Source organism: Hyla sarda, chromosome 3 (genome assembly GCF_029499605.1).
Source record: "Hyla sarda isolate aHylSar1 chromosome 3, aHylSar1.hap1, whole genome shotgun sequence".
Lineage (NCBI taxonomy): Eukaryota > Metazoa > Chordata > Amphibia > Anura > Hylidae > Hyla > Hyla sarda.
In genome coordinates, this window is record NC_079191.1 from 91549924 (window position 1) to 91568500 (window position 18577).

Genomic DNA, 18577 nt, shown 5'->3' on the forward strand with positions numbered 1-18577 from the left:
GCGCATCAAATATGCGCAGAATACTGTACGTGTGAATACACCCTTGGAGTGAACATCCACATTTAATAAAAAAAAAAAAGAGAAAAGCAACATTCCATAGATTACAAGTAAAATTGCCAGGGTGGACATTCTGCAGTGTGAACATGCCCATATTCTATGTCTATGCAGGGAGTCTGAGCTGTGCCCTCTATACAAATATATTGATCATTATTTAGTACAGAATTTTGGAATCTATGTTTAAAAAAAAAAAAAAAAAAAAAAAAAGAGGTTTTGGGTGGATATTTGCTTTATAAGGAAACTGCATAAATAGCATTTCCTTATATCATAGTATTAGAAGACTCGCTCAATGTCAGCTCCACAGCAGACACACTGTGACAAAAAGCCTGTAATCTGCTGAATAAAAGACTTGCGTCGTCAGTGGAGGGAATGGGAAATGTCTCACGGTCTCGCATGATATTTCCAGAACGTTCTAGAGAATTATTAAAAACTATGTGTTTTAAAAGGGATTTGCTATTTATGCAATTCCAAAATATATTCTAGGACTTCCTGATAGCAATGAGGATCCAATAGTTTAAAGGGGTACTCCTATAGAAAACATTTTTTTTTTTTTTTTTTTATCAACTGGTGCCAGAAAGCTAAACAGATTTGTAAATGACTTCTATTAAAAAATCTTTACCCTTCCAGTACTTATTAGCAGATGTATGCTACAGAGGAAATTCACTTCTTTTTCATTTCTTTTTTTGTCTTGTCTACAGTGCTCTCTGCTGACACCTGATGCCCGTATCAGGAACTGTCCAGAGCAGGAGAAAATCCCCTTACAAACCTATGCTGCTCTGGACAGTTCCTGAGACGGACAGAGGTGTCAGCAGAGAGCAATGTGGACAAGATAAAAAAGAAATTCCCCAAAAAAATAGAATTTCCTCGGTAGCATACAGCTGCTAATAAAGATTTTTTTAATACAAGTAGTTTACAAATCTTTTTAACTTTCTGGCACCAGTTCATTAAAAAAAAAAAAAAAAAATTCCACCGGAGTACCCCTTTAATTTATGTAAAGGGAATATTCAGAATTAGAAATGCATAGGTGCTGTCTTCCAAAAACAGCACCACACCTGTCCTCAGGCTGGTGTTACAACTCGGCTCCATTTACTTAAAGGGGTTATCCAGGAAAAAACTTTTTTTTATATATCAACTGGCTCCAGAAAGTTAAACAGATTTGTAAATTACTTCTATTAAAAAAATCTTAATCCTTTCAGTACTTATGAGCTCCTGAAGTTTAGGTTGTTCTTTTCTGTCTAAGTAATCTCTGATGACACGTGTTTCGGGAACAGCCCAGTTTAGAAGAGGTTTGCTATGGGGATTTGCTTCTAAACTGGGCGTTTCCCGAGACAGGTGTCATCAGAGAGCACTTAGACAGAAAAGAACAACCTTAAATTCAGAAGCTCATAAGGACTGAAAGGATTAACATTTTTTAATAGAAGTAATTTACAAATCTGTTTAACTTTCTGGAACCAGTTGATATATAAAAAAAAGTTTTTTCCTGGAATACCCCTTTAAATGGAACTGAGCTGCAATACCACACCCAAACAAGAGTGGCACTGTTTTTGGAAGAAAGTAGCTTTTACTAATCCTGGTTAACCCTTTTAATTCTTAATTTTTTCTACATAGATAGGAGGTGTCAGGCTACTGCTAACCTACCTGCTGTATTAAAATGTTGGTCTGTCGGCCATTGCCAACGTAATGTATTTCGATGTAGTTTCTCCATTCTTGATTTTACAATGATTGATCTGATGATATGATGTCCCCAGTACTATATGATCACCCCACCTCTACACCAACACTCACCTTTTGGCTTCCCGGCAGGACGCGGTTTATTGGCGTTCATCATCGCCTGCTTCCTTTGTATTTCACTGATGCTGAAACCTGGAAACAAATGCAAGTTAACTTTGTATTATGGATTTGTGAATCATATAGGCTCAAAGCTGAAAAAAAACAAAAAAAAAGTACATTGATTTTTATCAATATTATTTACTTTCCGACGATTACAGGTCTGAATGTTATCCAATGTTTAGTTATGGAGCAGCACAACACTGAATGTATGACACTTTAACCTATTCCATCCCCTGCTTCAGTAATTCTACCACTTTCTGAGTTTATAAGCTTTCTGCATACTGTTTATACATTAAGCCAGTGTTTCCCAACCAGTGTGCCTCCAGCTGTTGCAAAACTACAATGGCCGGTATTTATCCAACCAATCCTCCAACTCCCGGAATGTTGCACCATATGCTATGCCAGTGTTTCCCAATCAGAGCGCCTCCAGCTGTTGCAAAACTACAAATCCCAGCATGCCCGGACAGCCGTTGGCTGTCCGGGCATGCTGGGAGTTGTAGTTTTGCAACAGCTGGAGGCACCCCTAATTGGAAAACACTGACCTATACTTTATACTACTCAATAGTCCAATAGTCCAATACTCAATAGTCCAACATGCTGGGGCAGCTACTGAGCCAGAGGCTGTATCAGGGCATGCTGGGAGTTGTAGTTAGTAACTAGCTGCAACTCCTGAATTTTATTTTTTAAAAACGCAATCAAAAAGTCAAATCAAACCTAGAGAGTAGATACTATTGTATTGCCCCTTTTCTTGTATAGTGTATTGTATGCAGTTCACACCTGCTTGCACCTAAATTGTGGGTCCGCTGGTGTCAGTTGTGTTTTACACAATCTTATCCGATCCCTTTAATGCCCTAGATGCCACGGTTAGTAGCAACTGCAGCATCTAGGTGGTTAGACAAAGAGGCAGACCGCCCCTTTAACACCCTATCCCCCCCCCCCCCCCCATGGTGTGATGTGATCGCAGCTAGGGGTCTAGTGAAGGTCTATAGACCCTTGTACTCCTTTTACAACAGAAAATTGATAAAATGATCAGTACATTGCAATACACTAGTATGACAAAGTATTGTGCAAACCATTAAAGGTGTTATCCCACAATTAAATGTAATATCCTGTCCATAGGATAGTTGATCAATGGGTGTCCTACCACTAGCCCCCCTGCCGATCACAAAAACCTAGGTGAAATGTGCCGTGGAATGTGGTCAGTGCTCCATTCATTCTCTATGGGGCTTCTAAACATCGCCAAGGCCTGTGCTGATCATGGGGGTCCCAGTGGTCATGCACCCACCAATCAGCTGGTTATCCACTATCCTATGGTTAACTTTTCATTGTGGGATGACCCTTTAATTGATCACACATTGAAGTCCCATAGGGTGAGTATATGGATTAAAAAGGAAAAAGTCCTCCTGTACTCCAAAATGGTACAAATAAAAGCTACATCTTACCCCGCAAAAAACAAGCCCCTCCTTTTTTTTTTAGCAGTCAAATAAAAAAAAATCTATATCAATGTGTGTTACGCCGAGCGCTCCGGGTCCCCGCTCCTCCCCGGAGCGCTCGCTACACTCTCCTCACTGCAGCGCTCCGGTCAGATCCACTGACCCGGGGCGCTGCGATACCGCCTCCAGCCGGGATGCGATTCGCGATGCGGGTAGCGCCCGCTCGCGATGCGCACCCCGGCTCCCGTACCTGACTCGCTCTCCGTCGGTCCTGTCCCGGCGCGCGCGGCCCCGCTCCTTAGGGCGCGCGCGCGCCGGGTCTTTGCGATTTAAAGGGCCACTGCGCCGCTGATTGGCGCAGTGGTTCCAATTAGTCTGATCACCTGTGCACTTCCCTATATCACCTCACTTCCCCTGCACTTCCTTGCCGGATCTTGTTGCCATCGTGCCAGTGAAAGCGTTTCCTTGTGTGTTCCTAGCCTGTGTTCCAGACCTTCTGCCGTTGCCCCTGACTACGATCCTTGCTGCCTGCCCCGACCTTCTGCTACGTCCGACCTTGCTTCTGTCTACTCCCTTGTACCGCGCCTATCTTCAGCAGCCAGAGAGGTGAGCCGTTGCTAGTGGATACGACCTGGTCACTACCGCCACAGCAAGACCATCCCGCTTTGCGGCGGGCTCTGGTGAAAACCAGTAGTGACTTAGAACCGATCCACTAGCACGGTCCACGCCAATCCCTCTCCGGCACAGAGGATCCACTACCTGCCAGCCGGCATCGTGACAGTAGATCCGGCCATGGATCCCGCTGAAGTTCCTCTGCCAGTTGTCGCTGACCTCACCACGGTGGTCGCCCAGCAGTCACAACAGATAGCGCAACAAGGCCAACAGCTGTCTCAACTGACCGTTATGCTACAGCAGTTACTACCACAGCTTCAGCAATCATCTCCTCCGCCAGCTCCTGCACCTCCTCCGCAGCAAATGGCCGCTTCTGGTCTACGCCTATCCTTGCCGGATAAATTTGATGGGGACTCTAAGTTTTGCCGTGGCTTTCTTTCCCAATGTTCCCTGCACTTGGAGATGATGTCGGACCAGTTTCCCACTGAAAGGTCTAAGGTGGCTTTCGTAGTCAGCCTTCTGTCTGGAAAAGCCCTGTCTTGGGCCACACCGCTCTGGGACCGCAATGACCCCGTCACTGCCTCTGTACACTCCTTCTTCTCGGAAATCCGAAGTGTCTTTGAGGAACCTGCCCGAGCCTCTTCTGCTGAGACTGCCCTGTTGAACCTGGTCCAGGGTAATTCTTCCGTTGGCGAGTATGCCGTACAATTCCGTACTCTTGCTTCAGAATTATCCTGGAATAATGAGGCCCTCTGCGCGACCTTTAAAAAAGGCCTATCCAGCAACATTAAAGATGTTCTGGCCGCACGAGAAATCCCTGCTAATCTACATGAACTCATTCACCTAGCCACTCGCATTGACATGCGTTTTTCCGAAAGGCGTCAGGAGCTCCGCCAGGATATGGACTCTGTTCGCACGAGGCGTTTCTTCTCCTCGGCTCCTCTCTCCTCTGGTCCCCTGCAATCCGTTCCTGTGCCTCCCGCCGTGGAGGCTATGCAGGTCGACCGGTCTCGCCTGACACCTCAAGAGAGGACACGACGCCGCATGGAGAATCTCTGCCTGTACTGTGCTAGTACCGAACACTTCCTGAGGGATTGTCCTATCCGTCCTCCCCGCCTGGAAAGACGTACGCTGACTCCGCACAAAGGTGAGACAGTCCTTGATGTCTACTCTGCTTCTCCACGTCTTACTGTGCCTGTGCGGATGTCTGCCTCTGCCTTCTCCTTCTCTACTATGGCCTTCTTGGACTCTGGATCTGCAGGAAATTTTATTTTGGCCTCTCTCGTCAACAGGTTCAACATCCCAGTGACCAGTCTCGCCAGACCCCTCTACATCAATTGTGTAAACAATGAAAGATTGGACTGTACCATACGTTTCCGCACGGAGCCCCTTCTAATGTGCATCGGATCTCATCACGAGAGGATTGAACTTTTGGTCCTCCCCAATTGCACTTCTGAAATTCTCCTTGGACTTCCCTGGCTTCAACTTCATTCCCCAACCCTGGATTGGTCCACTGGGGAGATCAAGAGTTGGGGGCCCTCTTGTTCCAAGGACTGTCTAAAACCGGTTCCCAGTAACCCTTGCCGTGACTCTGTGGTTCCTCCAGTAACCGGTCTCCCTAAGGCCTATATGGACTTTGCGGATGTTTTTTGCAAAAAACAAGCTGAGACTCTACCTCCTCACAGGCCTTATGATTGTCCTATCGACCTCCTCCCGGGCACTACTCCACCCCGGGGCAGAATTTATCCTCTGTCCGCCCCAGAGACTCTTGCCATGTCTGAATACGTCCAGGAAAATTTAAAAAAGGGCTTTATCCGTAAATCCTCCTCTCCTGCCGGAGCCGGATTTTTCTTTGTGTCCAAAAAAGATGGCTCCCTACGTCCTTGCATTGACTACCGCGGTCTTAATAAAATCACGGTTAAGAACCGCTACCCCCTACCCCTCATCTCTGAACTCTTTGATCGCCTCCAAGGTGCCCACATCTTTACCAAACTGGACTTAAGAGGTGCTTATAATCTCATCCGCATCAGAGAGGGGGATGAATGGAAAACGGCATTTAACACCAGAGATGGACACTTTGAGTATCTGGTCATGCCCTTTGGCCTGTGCAACGCCCCTGCCGTCTTCCAAGACTTTGTTAATGAAATTTTTCGTGATCTTTTATACTCCTGTGTTGTTGTATATCTGGACGATATCCTGATTTTTTCTGCCAATCTAGAAGAACACCGCCAGCATGTCCGTATGGTTCTTCAGAGACTTCGTGACAATCAACTCTATGCCAAAATTGAGAAATGTCTGTTTGAATGCCAATCTCTTCCTTTCCTAGGATACTTGGTCTCTGGCCAGGGACTACAAATGGATCCAGACAAACTCTCTGCCGTCTTAGATTGGCCACGCCCCTCCGGACTCCGTGCTATCCAACGCTTTTTGGGGTTCGCCAATTATTACAGGCAATTTATTCCACATTTTTCTACCGTTGTGGCTCCTATCGTGGCTTTAACCAAAAAAAATGCCGATCCCAAGTCTTGGCCTCCTCAAGCGGAAGACGCCTTTAAACGGCTCAAGTCTGCCTTTTCTTCGGCTCCCGTGCTCTCCAGACCTGACCCTTCCAAACCCTTCCTATTGGAGGTTGATGCCTCCTCAGTGGGAGCTGGAGCTGTTCTTCTACAAAAAAATTCTTCCGGGCATGCTGTCACTTGTGGGTTTTTTTCTAGGACCTTCTCTCCGGCGGAGAGGAACTACTCCATCGGGGATCGAGAGCTTCTAGCCATCAAATTAGCACTTGAGGAATGGAGGCATCTGCTGGAGGGATCAAGATTTCCAGTTATTATTTACACCGATCACAAGAACCTCTCCTACCTCCAGTCTGCCCAACGGCTGAATCCTCGCCAGGCCCGGTGGTCTCTGTTCTTTGCCCGATTTAATTTTGAAATTCACTTTCGGCCTGCCGATAAGAACATTAGGGCCGATGCTCTCTCTCGTTCCTCGGATGCTTCGGAAGTTGAACTCTCTCCGCAACACATCATTCCTCCTGACTGCCTGATTTCCACTTCTCCAGCCTCCATCAGGCAAACTCCTCCAGGAAAGACCTTTGTTTCTCCACGCCAACGCCTCGGAATCCTCAAATGGGGTCACTCCTCCCATCTCGCAGGTCATGTGGGCATCAAGAAATCTGTGCAACTCATCTCTCGCTTCTATTGGTGGCCGACTCTGGAGACGGATGTTGTGGACTTTGTGCGAGCCTGCACTATCTGTGCCCGGGATAAGACTCCTCGCCAGAAGCCCGCTGGTTTTCTTCATCCCCTGCCTGTCCCCGAACAGCCTTGGTCTCTGATTGGTATGGATTTTATTACTGATTTACCCCCTTCCCGTGGCAACACTGTTATTTGGGTGGTCGTTGATCGATTCTCCAAAATGGCACATTTCATCCCTCTTCCTGGTCTTCCTTCAGCGCCTCAGTTGGCTAAACAATTTTTTGTACACATTTTTCGTCTTCACGGGTTGCCTACGCAGATCGTCTCGGATAGAGGCGTCCAATTCGTGTCTAAATTCTGGAGGGCTCTCTGTAAACAACTCAAGATTAAATTAAATTTTTCTTCTGCATATCATCCTCAATCCAATGGACAAGTAGAAAGAATTAACCAGGTCTTGGGTGATTATTTACGACATTTTGTTTCCTCCCGCCAGGATGACTGGGCAGATCTCCTTCCATGGGCCGAATTCTCGTATAACTTCAGAGTCTCTGAATCTTCCTCCAAATCCCCATTTTTCGTGGTGTACGGCCGTCACCCTCTTCCCCCCCTCCCTACCCCCTTGCCCTCTGGTCTGCCCGCTGTGGATGAAATTTCTCGTGACCTTTCCATCATATGGAGAGAGACCCAAAATTCTCTCTTACAGGCTTCATCACGCATGAAGAAGTTCGCGGATAAGAAAAGAAGAGCTCCTCCCATTTTTTCCCCTGGAGACAAGGTATGGCTCTCCGCTAAATATGTCCGCTTCCGTGTCCCTAGCTACAAGTTGGGACCACGCTATCTTGGTCCTTTCAAAATTTTGTGCCAGATTAATCCTGTCTCTTACAAACTTCTTCTTCCTCCTTCTCTTCGTATTCCTAATGCCTTTCACGTTTCTCTTCTTAAACCACTCATCATCAACCGTTTCTCTCCCAAATCTGTTCCTCCCACTCCTGTTTCCGGCTCCTCGGACATCTTCTCCGTCAAAGAGATTCTGGCATCCAAAAAGGTCAGAGGGAAAACCTTTTTTTTAGTGGATTGGGAGGGTTGTGGTCCAGAAGAGAGATCCTGGGAACCTGAGGACAATATCCTAGACAAAAGTCTGCTCCTCAGGTTCTCAGGCTCTAAGAAGAGGGGGAGACCCAAGGGGGGGGGTACTGTTACGCCGAGCGCTCCGGGTCCCCGCTCCTCCCCGGAGCGCTCGCTACACTCTCCTCACTGCAGCGCTCCGGTCAGATCCACTGACCCGGGGCGCTGCGATACCGCCTCCAGCCGGGATGCGATTCGCGATGCGGGTAGCGCCCGCTCGCGATGCGCACCCCGGCTCCCGTACCTGACTCGCTCTCCGTCGGTCCTGTCCCGGCGCGCGCGGCCCCGCTCCTTAGGGCGCGCGCGCGCCGGGTCTTTGCGATTTAAAGGGCCACTGCGCCGCTGATTGGCGCAGTGGTTCCAATTAGTCTGATCACCTGTGCACTTCCCTATATCACCTCACTTCCCCTGCACTTCCTTGCCGGATCTTGTTGCCATCGTGCCAGTGAAAGCGTTTCCTTGTGTGTTCCTAGCCTGTGTTCCAGACCTTCTGCCGTTGCCCCTGACTACGATCCTTGCTGCCTGCCCCGACCTTCTGCTACGTCCGACCTTGCTTCTGTCTACTCCCTTGTACCGCGCCTATCTTCAGCAGCCAGAGAGGTGAGCCGTTGCTAGTGGATACGACCTGGTCACTACCGCCGCAGCAAGACCATCCCGCTTTGCGGCGGGCTCTGGTGAAAACCAGTAGTGACTTAGAACCGATCCACTAGCACGGTCCACGCCAATCCCTCTCCGGCACAGAGGATCCACTACCTGCCAGCCGGCATCGTGACAATGTGGTATCACTGTAATCATACTGACCCCTAAATAACCTTATTATTTCATTCTTATTGCAAAATAAATGCTGTACAAACTTAACTTAACGTGTTTTTTAAGGGTGCCAATAATAAATGAAACCCCCCAAAATGGCAGAATTTTTTTTTTTTACAAAGGATGCTATTTAAAAAAAGAACATTCATTAATTTCTGTTATAGAAAAATAAAAAAGTTATGGCTAAGAGGGGATGATAAAAAAATTTAATCAAATTGAAATCGGTCTATAAGGGGTCGTAGTCATGAATACCGTATACAGTGAGTTCCTGAGCTCCCTCTAGTGGCACCTGACTGCACTCAGAATGTCACATAGTAAATCTAATTCTATGAAAGCGATTTGAAAAAACCTGAACAACTGAGCTTCTTAAAGGGGTACTACCGTGCTGACAACTTATCCCCTATCTAAAGGATAGGGGATAAGGTGCCTGATCGCGTGGGGTCCCGCCGCTGGGGACCCCCACGATCTCACATGCAGCACCCCACTCTCATCAGGCCCCGGAGCCACATCGCTCCAGGTCTGATGACTACCGATCACGGGGCCGGAGTAATCAGACCCTGAGTGGATGTTCGCTTCGGGGCCTGATGAGAGCGGGGTGCTGCGTGCGAGATCACGGTGGTCCCCAGCGGCGGGACCCCGCGCGATCAGGCAACTTGTTCCCTTCCTTTAGATAGGGGATAAGTTGTCAGCACGGTAGTACCCCTTTAAAATATCAACTCTGAACACTTAGAGCCGGCGCCAGGGACTCGTGACATCACGCACCCGCCCCTTGTGACGTTATGCACCACCCCCTCAATGCAAATCTATTGGAGGGTGCGTCACGCCCCTCCCATAGATTTGCATTGAGGGGGTGGGTCGTGACAAACCCCCAGCATCGTCTCTAAGCGTTTGGAACATTTAACATTTACCCCTTTAAATTGAGAAACAAATTAGCACGCAATTTTGCACACAACAATGACATGGCGGTAGAAGGTGGAGATTCACTGTGGGATATCCCTGTGACCTATGGCTCCGACAGTCACACACAAACATAAATACTTGGAATAAATAAATGCTTTCTACCTGTATTGATGTGATCCGCTATTATTACCTGTTTGTTCGTCTTGTAGCACCTGTCTTCTCTCTTCCTCAAATGCTTGTAACCAGCGCTGTTTCTGCTCCGGCTTCTTGGCAAGGAACAGATGAACCTCCTCAGAGACTTTACTCTGCAGCTTGAAGGCATTCTTCACAGTAATGTTAAAGTCCTTGTCTTTGCCGTCCTCCAAGTTGATGACTTCCATCTCATCCATGTTGATCTTGCCTTTGTAATACAACATGTCCCGGCGTAGAATATCCTAAGAATTACAGAAGAGTATATAACCCATAGTACAGTGGTCCCTCAAGTTACAATATTAATCAGTTCCAGGATGACCATTGTAAGTTGAAACCATCGTATGTTGAGACCAGAACTCTATGGAAACCTGGTAATTGGTTCTAAAGGCCCAAAATGTCATCCAAAAATAGGAAAAAGTGAGGATTAAAGAAAAATAAGTAGATAACTAATATAGATAAAGCAAATCCTTACATATAAAAGTAAGAAAGAGCTGCTGGGAGCTGTAATCACTGTCTATGTCAGTGTTTCCCAAGCAGGGAGCCTCCAGCTGTTGCAAAACTACAACTCCCAGCATGCCCGGACAGCCAAAGGCTGTCCGGGCATGCTGGGAGTTGTAGTTTTGCAACAGCTGGGGTCACCCTGCTTGGGAAACACTGGTCTATGTAGAGGACAGGAGCTTCTTCAGGGTCCTGTACAGTACACAGTGTCCTAAAAAACTAACATGTAGCTGCCCCCACCTGGTGTCCAAAGGAGCAGGTAACCCTGGTACAGGTAAAGTGTACAGAACATGTAATACCTCCCTGTACTGTAGGGGGCGCTACCAGAAACCAATCAGTGCATACGCTTCAATAATGCAGGTGTTTTACCAGTGAATGTCCATTCTGATAGGTCAGTTTTTGCAGCTATTGACATGTTTCACAGATCTGGACTGTCTGTACATTGTATGTTGAGTCTGGTTTCAACTAACAATGGTCCAGAAAAGACCATTGTATGTTGAAACTATTGTATGTTGAGGCCATTGTAAGTTGAGGGATCACTGTATATAACCTATAGCTATAAAAAATACATTTTAATAATATCCCTGTCAGATTAAAGGGGTACTCTTCCCCCCCCCCCTTTTTTTTTCTCCTCTTATGGTCGGTAATGTGGGGGAGGGAAGGGAATAAAATGTAAAAAAAATAAAAATAAAGTAATGTATTACTTGAATACTGTAATGGATAAAAGGATTATATGCATATGAATATATATTTTTTCTGTACTGATGTCATTTTATGAAACTTTTCAATAAAGAAATTATAAATAAAAAAAATAAAGGGCTACTCTGGTGGAAAACAATTGTTTTCATATCAACTGGCTCCAGACAGTTAAACAGATTTGTAAATGACTTCTATTAAAAAAATCTTAATCCTTTCAGTACTTATCAGCTGCTGTATATTACAGAGGAAGTTGTGTTGTCTGATAACAGAGCTCTCTGCTGACACCTCTGTCCATGTCAGGAACTGTCCAGAGCAGGAGAGGTTTGCTATGAGGATTTGCTCCTGCTCTGGACAGGTCCTGACATGGACAGAGGTGTCAGCAGAGAGCATTGTGGTCAGACTGGAAAGAACTTCACAACCTCCTCTGTAGTATACAGCAGCTGATAAATCTGGAAGGATTAAGATTTTTAATAGAAGTAATTTACAAAGCTGTATAACTTTTTGGCACCAGTTGATATAAAAAAAAAAATTGTTTTCCACTGTGTATCCCTTTAAGTATCATTTAATGGCCAGGTTTACACCCCAAGCCATAGCCAAAACTAAAATCTTGTCCCCTATGACCAAAAATTACTTTCGGCCCATCGAAAATTGTATTTAAGTGGCACAAAAAAATTTGAGTAAAATGTCAAAAACTTATATTTTCTTTTAGTATTTACTACAAAAAAAAAATACTAATATATCATTGTAATTAAAATAAGATGAAGAAAAGGAAATTTAAGAACTATCAAACCAGAATGAACATAAAATAAAAGTGAAATTGGGCCCAGTTATTATCAGTGGAAGTGGCCCGAGAGCTGGGTAAAGCGGATCTGTCAGCCATAACTGTTTTAGTAAATGCTTGTATTTTACATGAAAAACAATGCTGGGGAATCTGTGCTGGAAACTCTACTTTGTGCAGCTCCTAATAATAATAATAATTTAATAATAATTTAAATAGGGCTCATGTATGCTTGTTGTGCCGTTTTTATAGGGACTTTTGGGTTGTTTTTTTTCTTGGTAACCAGCACATTTATCGAACATTTTTCCTGTTTTGTGCCCAGCTTGCTGTTTTTTTTTGTGTGTGTGTGTATTTTTTAAGGTGCTAAATTCTTGGGCAACAGCATTACAAGGATGGGGTGAAGTAGACTCAAAAAGACAAATCTATTGATAAATCTGTTGTCATACACTTAAAGGGGTACTCCAGTGGAAATGTTTTTTTCTAAATCAACTGGTGCCAGAAAGTTAAACAGATATGTAAATCACTTCTATTAAAAAATCTTAATCATTCCAGTACTTATCAGTTGCTGTATACTGCAGAGGAAGTTCTTTTCTTTTTTAATTTCTTTTCTGTCTGACCACATTGCTCTCTGCTGACACCTCTGTCCATGTCAGGAACTGTCCAGAGCAGGAGAGGTTTGTTATGGGGATTTGCTCCTGCTCTGGACAGTTCCTGACATGGACAGAGGTTTCAGCAGAGAGCACTGTGGTCAGACAGAAAAGAAATTAAAAAAGAAAAGAACTTCCTGTGGAACATACAGAAGCTGATAAGTCCTGGAAGGATTAAGATTTTTTAATAGAAGTAATTTACTAATCTGTTTAACTTTCTGGCACCAGTTGATAAATAAAAATATTTAAAAAATCTTTTCCACCAGAGAATCCCTTTAAATTTGCTGCATAATTTACTACAAACATGTACAAATAAGTTAAAAAATGATAAATTTGAAAAATACATAGATGATGACTGAAATACCTTTTTACAGTACACAATTTGATGATCGAAGAGAAACACTATCCGCTGTTGGCCCTTGGATTGAAGCTGTGAGAATTTCGTTAATTCACCTGAATAGATAAGTTCTGAGCTTCTTGTCAGGATATCTTCACCCTGTTAACAAATAACATTTATGACATGATTCTAAGAGGGTATCCCAGCGTTAGAAATCTATCCGCTATCCTCAGCGTACAAACTCAATATCTCCAGCAATCCCATAGACAATGTATAGACCATGTGGGAGATTTGGGGCCCCGTTCTTGAGATCAAGACAGGTCCCAGGGTTCGGACCCCCTGAGATCAGACACTTATCCCCCTGAGATCAGACACTTATCCCCCTGAGATCAGACACTTATCCCCCTGAGATCAGACACTTATCCCCCTGAGATCAGACACTTATCCCCCTGAGATCAGACACTTATCCCCCTGAGATCAGACACTTATCCCCCTGAGATCAGACACTTATCCCCCTGAGATCAGACACTTATCCCCCTGAGATCAGACACTTATCTGCTATGGACAGCCGAGAAGAGCCCGCCCACTTTCAAATACGCAGCAGAAAACCCGCAAAAACAAATAGCGTGTGAGCGCACCCTCAGGGTCCTGTACAGTAAACGCAATGTCCTAAAAAAGTAACATGGAGCCGCCCTCACTTGATGTCCAAAGGAGCAGCTAACCCTGGCACAGGTAAAGAGTAGTTTACCAGTAAAATGCCCATTCTGATTGGTCAGTTCTTCCAGCCATTGACACGTGTCACAGATCTGAACTGTCTGTACATTGTATGCTGAGTCTGGTTTCAAGTTACAATGGTCCAGGAAAGACCATTGCATGCTAAAAATATTGTATGTTGAGGCCATTGTAAGTTGAGGAATCACTGTATATAATGTGGAAAGGTAGGCAAAGACCGGCACTTGGGTCTATGACGTGAATAAGTCTCTACCAGGCTCTGGCTCTCCGCCAACCACTGAGCGCTGCAGCAAAGCAATTACCTGACTGTGACCAAACAAGGTGCTCAATCCTCCAGAGCAAAAATGTACAAGATCCAAAAGACAGGAAAAGAAAGTGAGGAGGCACTCAAGGTTTCAAGGTGCAGCAGTTTTCTTTATTTTTGGTGTGAGGTTGGAGCAGTGTAGAATCCGCAGGACGCTGTAGCAAAAGCACAGGTGTCCTGCCATCCTGCGGGTGCTACACTGCTCCAACCGAAAATAAAGAAAACTGCTGCACCTAGAAACCGTGAGTGCCTCCTCACTTTTGGATACTGTATATAATGTCATTGCCACTGAAGTAACTGTTCCAAATATTTACTCTGAAAAGTGAAGCTACACGGCATAAGAGTGAAATGGTGATGAGAACAGTCAGGGCTCCTACCTCCCAGTCCTCTATAGAGCTCTGCCAGTGGGCTATCTTGTCAATGTTCTCCAATCTCCTCTTCCGCTCATTGATCAGCTTAGCAACATTTTTCATGGCGTTTAATGCAGCTTCAACATCCGCAAAATCCCTGGATGGAGACAAAAGTGTCAGACAGCTATATGGCTGGGAATAGACAGCTGTGCACAAAGACCAATGTTATCCACACAACCAAATAGGCTGCACTCCTTCATACACAACTCTGCAGCTTCTTATACACATTCATGGTATAGAGCAGTGGGCTCCAAACCGCGGACCTCTAGTTGTTGCAGAACTACAACTCCCAGCTGTTGGCTGTCCAGGCATGCTAGAAGTTGTAGTTTTGCAACAGCTGGAGGTCCACAGTTTGGCGACCTAGGGTATAGATCATGGTTTTTAGGCCCTGCTTTGTTTTTGTTACCTGTGGCAAGTCTTATCCACAGTATTATCCTTACTATTATGCCTCTGACTTCACTGCCCAAGCTGTTCTGACTTTGCCCAGGTTCCTGCTGATCTTTAATTTCTGGTCCTAGTCTCAATACAAAAAAATGCCAATAGTATATCATGGGTCTAAAGACCCAAACTGAAGGCATCCGGGTCCTGAGCAGATTAAGGGGGGGAGGGAGACACCCCAGCTATAAATACCCAGGGGAGGGCCCCTGAAAACCCAAGAAACTATTAAACCCCTGATTGGTGCACTCCTTCCCCCCCACCCATGGGACATACCACTACAGTTACCAACAAATTTTACAGGAGGGGGCTAAAAACCTTGCCTATATTTTTCTTGACCCCTTAACTGCTCACCAGTCAGGCTAGTTATGCACAGCTTGCCCCTCCAGATCTAGACCACGGTTGGGTTGGGTCTTGAGTCTGTATTACACACATGTAAAAATGTCTTAAAGGGGAACTCAGCTGCTCAGCGTTTAGAACAAACTGTTCAGAACTAGAGAGGAGCGAACTTACAGTAAATTCGATTCGTCACGAACTTCTCGGCTCGGCAGTTGATGACTTTTCCTGCATAAATTAGTTCAGCTTTCAGGTGCTCCTGTGGGCTGGAAAAGGTGGATACATTCCTAGGAAAGAGTCTCCAGCCGACCGGAGCACCTGAAAGCTGAACTCATTTATGCAGGAAAAGTTATCAACTGCCGAGCCGAGAAGTTCGTGACGAATCGAATTTACTGTAAGTTCGCTCATCTCTATTCAGAACGCTGGAGCCGGCAACGGGAGCTCGTGATGCCATACCCCGCCCCCTCATGACATCATGCCCCGCCCCCTCGGGGGTGGGGCGTGATGTCTTGAGGGGGCGGGGATATGACATCACGAGCTCCCAGCGCCAGCGTTCTGAACAGTTTGTTCCAAATGCTGAGCACCGGAGTACCCCTTTAACCCATACATGTTTTCTGCACAGAAGTGCAATACAATACAGAATATACGATATTCTGGTTCATATCAGGTCTCTTTGATGCAGGAAATTTGCTGTACAACCTTATGTATTTAAAAACAGAAAAGCTTTGGTGGACAACATTTATTTATTTATTTATTTTTTATCAACTGGTGCCAGAAAGATAAACAGATTTGTAAATTACTTCTATTAAAAAATCTTAATCCTTCCAGTACTTACCAGCTGCTTTATGCTTCACAGGAAGTTCTTTTCTTTTTGAATGTATTTTCTGTCTGACCACAGTGCTCTCTGCTGACACCTCTGTCCATGCCAGGAACTGTCCAGAGCAGGAACAAATCCTGCTGTGGACAGTTCCTGATATGGGCAGAGGTGTCAGCAGAGAGCACTGTGGTCAGACAGAAAAGAAATTCAAAAAGAAAAGAACTTCCTCTGGAGCATACAACAGCTGACAAGTACTGGAAGGATTAAGATTTTGTAATAGAAGTCATTTACAAATCTATTTAACTTTCTGGCACCAGTTGATTGGTTTTCCACCGGAGTACCCATTTAATGCTTGGGCTACTGCAGTGTGATTTAACTGATTTATATATGTATAAATAAGATTTAGCAATTGTACAGTGAGGCTAGGTTCACAGACAGTATTTTGGGCCCCATTTGTTTCCTTATTTTGGTCAGCATTTTAACCAAAACCAGGAGTGGAACCAACACAGAGAAACTATGATGCAAAGATTAGCACGTCTTTCTGTTTTATGGACCCACCTCTGGTTTCGGTAAAAATAATGACCAAAATAACTTGTATGCTTTAACAAATTAAATAATCTTTCAGGACAGTACGGTATGTTTTTGAGAAAGAGACCATGACTAGTGCAAAAATATCCATTCAAAGAAAGTCACCAGGGGTAGAATGTGTACGGAGGGGTTTATTCGACACTTTGATTTGTGACTCATAATATTTCAGGCTTTTCTTATTTAGTTTTGATGATAGACACAAGGACTATTCGGTTACTTTCACACAGTGCCCGGTACGGTGGGCACCAAGTTAACGTTCCTTACTCCTTTGTTCATCTTGTTCATCAACCCATAGAGATGTATGAAGCTCATGAAATGAAAGCTGAATGCATGTAAGCCTCAGGGAGCCCGGGGAATATTGCAATATAACTTTATTCGGACCTTTATGTTACTCTCGATTCTGGTTTTTGAAAAACAGTCAGTGCCGTCAGATTGTAAGCTATCTTGTTGCTTTACCTTTGTATCTTGTTGCTTTATATTTGTCTTTATGAATTAGGTAAACTATATAATTCCACTTAGCCATTGTTTGTGAGCCTATTTATTTTCACGATCTTTAAATCCACAGTAAACCAACAATTTAACCCCTTAATGAACGCCGATACGCCTTTTTATGGCAGCATGGTGGTTAAATGGGCACAAATCCAAAAACTTTTTATATGATGTAACTGATGAAAATTAAAGACCTTTGTAATATGGTTGTTTCAAACATTTTGAATATTTAATAAACAAAACGCATCCTGAAAATCCCACCACTAGGGGTCCCCATACCTACTGGGACACCAACCAGTCCTGCAGCAGCATCAGCTTGTCCATGAGTCATAGACAAGAGAAGACTCATGGTCAAGGCTGCATGAGCAGACACACTAATCACCTTCCACCACCACAAGGAGGGACACTCCACTTCCCCTGAGATAGATTGGTCCTAGTGGTCAGGCTTAGGTACTGAGTAATATATTATTAAGATTTATGTTTTTTTGTGGGATCTGACAGGTACGCTTTAAGGATTTTAGACCAAGTTCAGAAGTTGAGCCTGCTCCATACACAGTGGGTGCTGATCACTCCAATGTCCATCATTTAACCCCTTAAGTGCCATGGACAATAGCGACTTGCTTTGCAAACCCGTCCAGGTACTGTGACACAGAGAAAACTTGATAAGCATGTACTTTACGCGTCTCTTTCTTGTGAATAGTTGGGGTCTCTGTGACATATCAAAAGTCTCTCTAAATGACAATTACCATTTAAGGGACAAGAGTTTGGGTCCATAAGCTCCATTAAGAACCTTGTTCCTACCTGTGCTGGGGGTTGGTATATTTCAGCAGCTCGGCAAGCTGCAGAGGATATTTGCAGATTTTCTGAACTGGTGTTAGCAGGAAACCATCAAGAGAGATGTCAATCATCTTCTGTACCAGGCGGCAAGTCTCAAAGAAGTAGCCATACTTCTTGACCTTGCTCAGTCTGGAGAGTTCAGTGCAGGCATTTGGGTGGTTGTTGCAGTATTCAGAATAGATCTGAAAGTCATTTTGCTAGCGGAGAAAAAGAGAAGTGTGGAAAATAAGATATGACCAATACATAGACATTGGAAGCTGCTGTGATAAATGTATGGCAATATGATATATGCCTACAAAAAGATAGAAGCCCTAAACAAGTCATGTCAGCCATAGAATCAGACAATAGGCCTCATGCACTTGATCAAACTGTGGCTCCATGCATGTACAGAACCATAATAGAGCACATATAGAAGACTGTGGGTCACTGTAGTAACTCTTTATATTTCCGTAATAAAGTGCTTTAGGGAATGTTTAAACAAAAAGAAGCCCCAAAAAGGTCAGAAAAGGCAGCAAAA

General features: G+C 44.7%; 1 protein-coding gene across 10 annotated transcripts in view; it reads right to left on the reverse strand.

The window, feature by feature from the left end:
- ARHGEF4 (Rho guanine nucleotide exchange factor 4) overlaps window positions 1-18577 on the reverse strand; it is a 212776-nt gene that overhangs the window by 7116 nt on the left and 187083 nt on the right. For all 10 annotated transcript variants that reach the window (XR_008891034.1, XM_056564586.1, XM_056564585.1 and 7 more), the window contains 5 exons: window positions 18025-18257; window positions 14526-14655; window positions 13140-13271; window positions 10152-10395; window positions 1843-1920 (listed from right to left, as the gene is read on the reverse strand). Coding sequence is in view for 9 of the 10 variants with exons in the window: in XM_056564586.1 (XP_056420561.1) it covers window positions 1843-1920; window positions 10152-10395; window positions 13140-13271; window positions 14526-14655; window positions 18025-18257 (817 nt within the window). In the remaining variant the exon portion in view is untranslated. The remainder of the gene's footprint in view (window positions 1-1842; window positions 1921-10151; window positions 10396-13139; window positions 13272-14525; window positions 14656-18024; window positions 18258-18577) is intronic.